Source organism: Austrofundulus limnaeus, unplaced genomic scaffold, assembly GCF_001266775.1.
Source record: "Austrofundulus limnaeus strain Quisiro unplaced genomic scaffold, Austrofundulus_limnaeus-1.0 Scaffold76, whole genome shotgun sequence".
NCBI lineage: Eukaryota > Metazoa > Chordata > Actinopteri > Cyprinodontiformes > Rivulidae > Austrofundulus > Austrofundulus limnaeus.
The window spans coordinates 1054952-1060391 of NW_013952478.1; the positions used below are offsets into that span (position 1 = coordinate 1054952).

Below are 5440 nucleotides of genomic sequence, written 5' to 3' on the forward strand. Positions count from 1 at the left end.
ATTGTGCCTTAAAGAAAACTTCTCGCATTTTTTTTTGTTCATGTGAAACAACTGAGGTGTGAAAGTATGTTGATGTGCCTAAATATTCTTTCTGAGCTGAGAGACGTCACTTTGTGCTAAAAATGTATTTATGTACTGAACAAACATACAACGTTTTTACATCACTACTGAGGAGCATTTTGTTTCTTGAACTATTAACTTGTTTCACTATCATCACTGGAGTTTGATTTTATGCAAGCATTTTATAATCTGTCATGACAGTCAGTGTGAAATATTTATATGCTATAAAAATGAATAAAAGTTTAAACAATGCAGGTTTCAGGTATTAATTTTTTTATTGGAAAAATGCTTTAAATATGTTGAGAATAATGACACAAATGTGTGTTTGCCTTTTCCAATACACATCAACTTGTCAGGGACCACTGATACTTTGCGAGGCCAAAACCAGGATCTCATATGATCAAACACCGTTTTGGGTGGAGGGGGTTTAGGGCTAAGGTATGAATTGAGTTTAAGCTAGGGTGTGGCTGAAGGTGACAGAATTTAGTGCACAGTCCTTTACTTTGTTGAACAATCGAGCCCCGCTTATCCCACTGCAGTCCCACATAAGGGGTTAATTTTAAAGTCCARATGAAKGATAAAGGTTAAGTTTCGGGTTGTCAGAGTCTGACACTGAAAATCCTGGAGTGGCACCAAAACCAAAAGCCAGAACAGAACTTTAGTTTTGTTGTGTTATTTGATATGAGAATGAGGAAATCACTCTCTGATGTACAGTACATAGGTGTACTTTAATTATTTTTTTTACAGTTGATTACTAATACATATAAAAGATAATAATCAATTTCATACTCAACTTAATGAAGCTTGTCCTCGCCGAAATTTATTTTTACAAAAATTATTATGTATATAAAACAGTTTTTTAGGGGTGGTCATTGCCCTTCTTGGTGCCCCCTTGGTGGCACCCCTGGTGCTTCATGGGGCATAAACTGATGTGAGCAGGGTGAACAGTCCTTAAAAAAACTGAGGCTGAAATAAATCCCATGTCAAACAAGAATGCATGGAAAAATACAAAAAAAAAAAACCCTGTCATGTCAAAAGAGAGGGGTAAACAGAAATAAGAACAGAAAAGACTGGACTTGAATAGAATTTAGGAACATGCTTGAGCATTTTGGACTGTGTTGTCCCTATTGTCTTCCAAGGTCCTGGAAAAGAACAAGGCAGAGGTGTTGAGTTACAACTCATAAACACAGCTGTCATGTCAGTGCCTGATCTGCTACTTTATCCACCTTCCTGGTCAAGTTCTATAACTGTGAAAGAAATAATCCACAATCTCAAACCTATTTGTCTGACCCTGTTCTAAATGAATGTGGATATATCACACTTGGCTCAACAACATAAAGTGGCTGTATGCTGATGTGGATTTTCAGTCAGATGGTAAATAAGCAACTTGACTTCTATTCTGTAGCTGAACTGAAACATTTTCAGCTACAGAATAGAAGTCAAGCTGCTTTTACTTTTTCTTAAAATTTTTTTTAAAGAAATGGTCCGCCTTGAGCCAGCAGCACTGTAAGAGTAGGTTGTTACCAGGTGTATGCACAGTAAACAAAACCCATTCATTCCTCGTTTCAGGAGAACTGGTTTGGTGGCTCTTCTTCTTATTGTGTGAATTCATTTCATGTGGTACAGTCTTTTGGGACGTAGATGTGGAATCTCAAAGCTTTTGTTCTTTAACTTCAAAGTAACGGATCTGCCAAATTAAATAAATGTCTTTTATGTCCAATGAGACAAAAACACTCAGAACCAAGGTCCTGTTTACATGTTGGGAGTTTTTATGTGAACACAACAGCTGTTTTTCTCTCTAACACTGAAAATTGTTTAACAAAAGCTCTTGTGTGATTGGTTAGTGCTGTTGTAGATGATGCTCATCTACTTTCTCACCAAGTTTTAGCTCAATGTCTGTAAAACAGATGGCATTATTGGTCAATGTTCTGTTTCTAGGGTTGAAATGATTACTGGCACATAAAATCCATCTAATACCTTGAGAATTATTTTGCTAACAGACAAACACCTTAAACAATTACATACTTACATATAATTACATACCTTGATAAGACAAAAAATAGTCACATTAGAATCATTCAATTTTTTTATTCTGTGATGAATGAAGTGTGTTGCTACAGTGTATAAATAAGAAGTTTAGCAAAAATAAAAAAGGTCGTTCAGATCTCTTTGTTCTCATTGGAAATATGTGGTACTAAAAGAAATGTTTATCAAAAATTGTAGGAACATAAAATCTGTGTACAATATAAAAAATCACTTTAAGGCAGAGAGACAAACAAAAGGAAACATTACGTGTTATTTATGGCCACAAGAGATACACATAAAGAATTAATAATAAAAAAAACATTGGTAATTGACATTGTAACCAGCCAAGCATTTACCAGTACATATAAATATACAACTTCATATAAATAAAATTAACTCAGAGATCATTTTTTATGAGTGAAACCCTTGATCCAAATCATAAATAATTCAAGATGTTTTAAGCAGAAAACAATGTACAAAGCTTATCAGAACTCCTAAATACACTAAAACTAATCCTTTGGATCATTTTATATAGATCAACTATAGGAGGGGAAGACAGTTTCTTTAGTCAAGCATATCGTTTTTCCCTTTGACGAGTTTTCCCGCAGCAATTTGATATTTAGCATGAGACAGCAAACACGTGTGGAGTAAAGCTACAGTATGTTATGAACAAAGCCAAGTCTGAACACAAAGGTGTGTTATGTCAATATTTACTCATACTTTGTCCTGAGCGCACCTTTTCTGACATACCAACAGGGTTTAAAAAAGGCATATAAAGAGACGGCTCTGCTTTTATTTGTGCAGTCATTTTTATGTTTCTCGGTAAAGTGGAAAAAACACAGTTGTGATTGTAGCATTTAAAAATCCATTGCATAGGGCGAGGTTTCTCTTGGCTTTCTAGTTTAAGATCAGTTATCAGTTTTACAGGCGTTACAGAGATGAACTCTGAAACAGGGCTAATCAACTGGTGGCCAGGGGTCCATGTCCGGCCTGCAGCTGAGCTCAGTCTGACCCCATGATCAGTTCATTTAACGCAAAGATAGATTTTAATCAGAAAAAAAAAATCAATGAGAGAGAGAGAAAAAAATGAAATGACATCATCTCCTTCAGAGAGGTGATCCTGTTCCAGGATCAAACTCAGCCCATGGCACTATTTAAAATATATACTGTATATTCAGAAACAGCCAGACAAAAATCCTGAGCTTTTCTGTTTTCATCATAAACCATACCCACATAGCAAAATATGTCTGGCCCAAGTCTGGACTACACAAAATACTAATGCTCTAACACTCGGCCTAGATGATGGAAAGAATGATGGCCCTTTGGTGGCCCAGATGTGGTCCATGTACTGTATGGGCCTGCACCACATAAACCAAACCAAAACTGGACCAGTTGTGGCAAACCATCTTATAAACATCATTGCCAGACCTGGCCCACATCCAGCTGACAAACCACTTGCCATGCCAGCTTGAACTCAGATCTGGACCACACCTGTCTGCTACGTGGGTACTTTCTCTAACAATCTCCAGCTCAGGGGTCTCCAACCTTTTTTTCCTCAAGAGCTACTTTCACAAAATTAAATTATCCAAAAGCTACTTTTTGCAACCTTTAATCTTAATGGATTAAGCTTGTTTAGAACAGAAAACATCTTCAATTAACATGAAACACTGAATTTACATAAATGTGCTTTTTGTGTTTATCCATTCATATTATAGTGTATTTCACACTAATAACTTAGGGTTTAACTGTGACAGATTTGTGCACAAATAACATCAGGTGACAGGTCTCCAAATTTTTTTCACATTGTACACTCCAGCAGGAAGAAACCCCCTGTAGTGACATATACCACAGCAGGAGGGGTTTCCCAGGAGCTTGGCACAGTGCGTGTCAAGGGGCTATGAAAAGTGTGTGCAAAAATGAATACCAAATAACCACATAACCGCACGTTGTTTGCCGATCGACCATACTGAGCCCAAAACCATTTGATTGACAACCAAAGGGAAGGGACATCTATAGATTGGTTGGAGTTAAATGAAAGTTTGTTTGGCCAGTGATAAATTAAATTTTGCTTCTCCAAATTTTTCATAAGCACTGAAGAGCTTCTTTAAATGAGCCCAAGAGCTACTGGTAGCTCATGAGCCACTGGTTGGAGACACCTGCTCTAGCTCCTGTCAAATATGAAACGCTGCAACGACCCTCTGAAGTTTGTAGTATAAAAATTACACAGAGGAAAGAATGTAGTAGTGTTTTATAGTGAGATAAGCATGCATGCATGATCCTATCATGCAAAACCTGGAGGAGGTACGCATTCATACAGGACATGTACAAATGTTTCACAATCAGGGTGGGAAATTGAAGTACTGTTGTGTAACACCACAGGGTAAGGCCAGAGGTTGTGGGATGTAAAAGCTAAGACTCAGATTTCCAGACAATCCCAGTGAAATCTTCATGCTTTCAGTCTTTGTGTACTGGCCTGACTGTGGTTCTCAAAGGAAGCTAAAGGGTTAAGCTACATGAAATGATTGAGAGACTCACAAATGTCCCTTCTTCCATTTTTTTCTTTTTTGGTCTTAGTTCATGAGTGCCACGGTGCTCTCGGTTTGGCCGCCAAAGATCCCCAAGAAAAACTCCAGCGCCAGACGCACGTGGATGGGTACAAACACGTATGACGTGTAGATGACCATGGCGATGGCCGCGAAAAAAATAGAGTTAAAGATGGACTTTTCCCACGGTTCCAGGACGTAGATGCCAGTGATGAGCAGGTACTGGTAGTAGAGCCAAGCCAAGTACTCCCTCATGTTTTTGAAGCTCATCCTGCAGACTGAGTGGAGAGGACAGAAAAGTCTGTAAATTTTAGGCAAAACAATGACGAGATAAGCACAGTCATCACAAAACAGTTTTTTTTTTTCTTAATGGCCGTTGGGCAATATTTCTATAACACTTTTCAATATTTTGGCTCTGTGATTGATGAAAGTGCCAAAGCAGGGACAGGAGAAAAGACTTTCTGCACTATGAAATTGGACTGAATGACACATTTCCACATTCTTCTTGTACAATTTGTGCCAAATTTGTTGGGACTTTGTATACATATTGACAAAAAAATACAGCTCTGGTGCTCTAGTTTTACCAACACATTCTGTGTTTGTTTGTTTATTTTTGTTTTGTATCTCTTTCTCTGGTTTTGCTAGAAGATTCTCCCCGCTATAAGAGAGACATTTTTTTCCACTGTCACTAATGTGCTGCTAAGGATGAGAGACTGCAAGATGAAGATTCAACACAATCTGCAGACTTCCTCAGTTAGATAACTTTTACTACTTTTACAATCATTTTGTTATGTACATTTTCCATATATATA

At 37.5% G+C, this 5440-nt stretch overlaps 1 protein-coding gene across 1 annotated transcript in view; it reads right to left on the reverse strand.

Annotated features, from left to right (window-relative positions):
- Positions 1-3913: 3913 nt before the first annotated feature.
- sptssb (serine palmitoyltransferase, small subunit B) overlaps positions 3914-5440 on the reverse strand; it is a 5454-nt gene continuing 3927 nt past the window's right edge. The window contains exon 2 of the mRNA XM_014011071.1: positions 3914-4906. Within this exon, the coding sequence (XP_013866525.1) occupies positions 4656-4898 (243 nt within the window). The 5' untranslated portion in view covers positions 4899-4906 and the 3' untranslated portion in view covers positions 3914-4655. The remainder of the gene's footprint in view (positions 4907-5440) is intronic.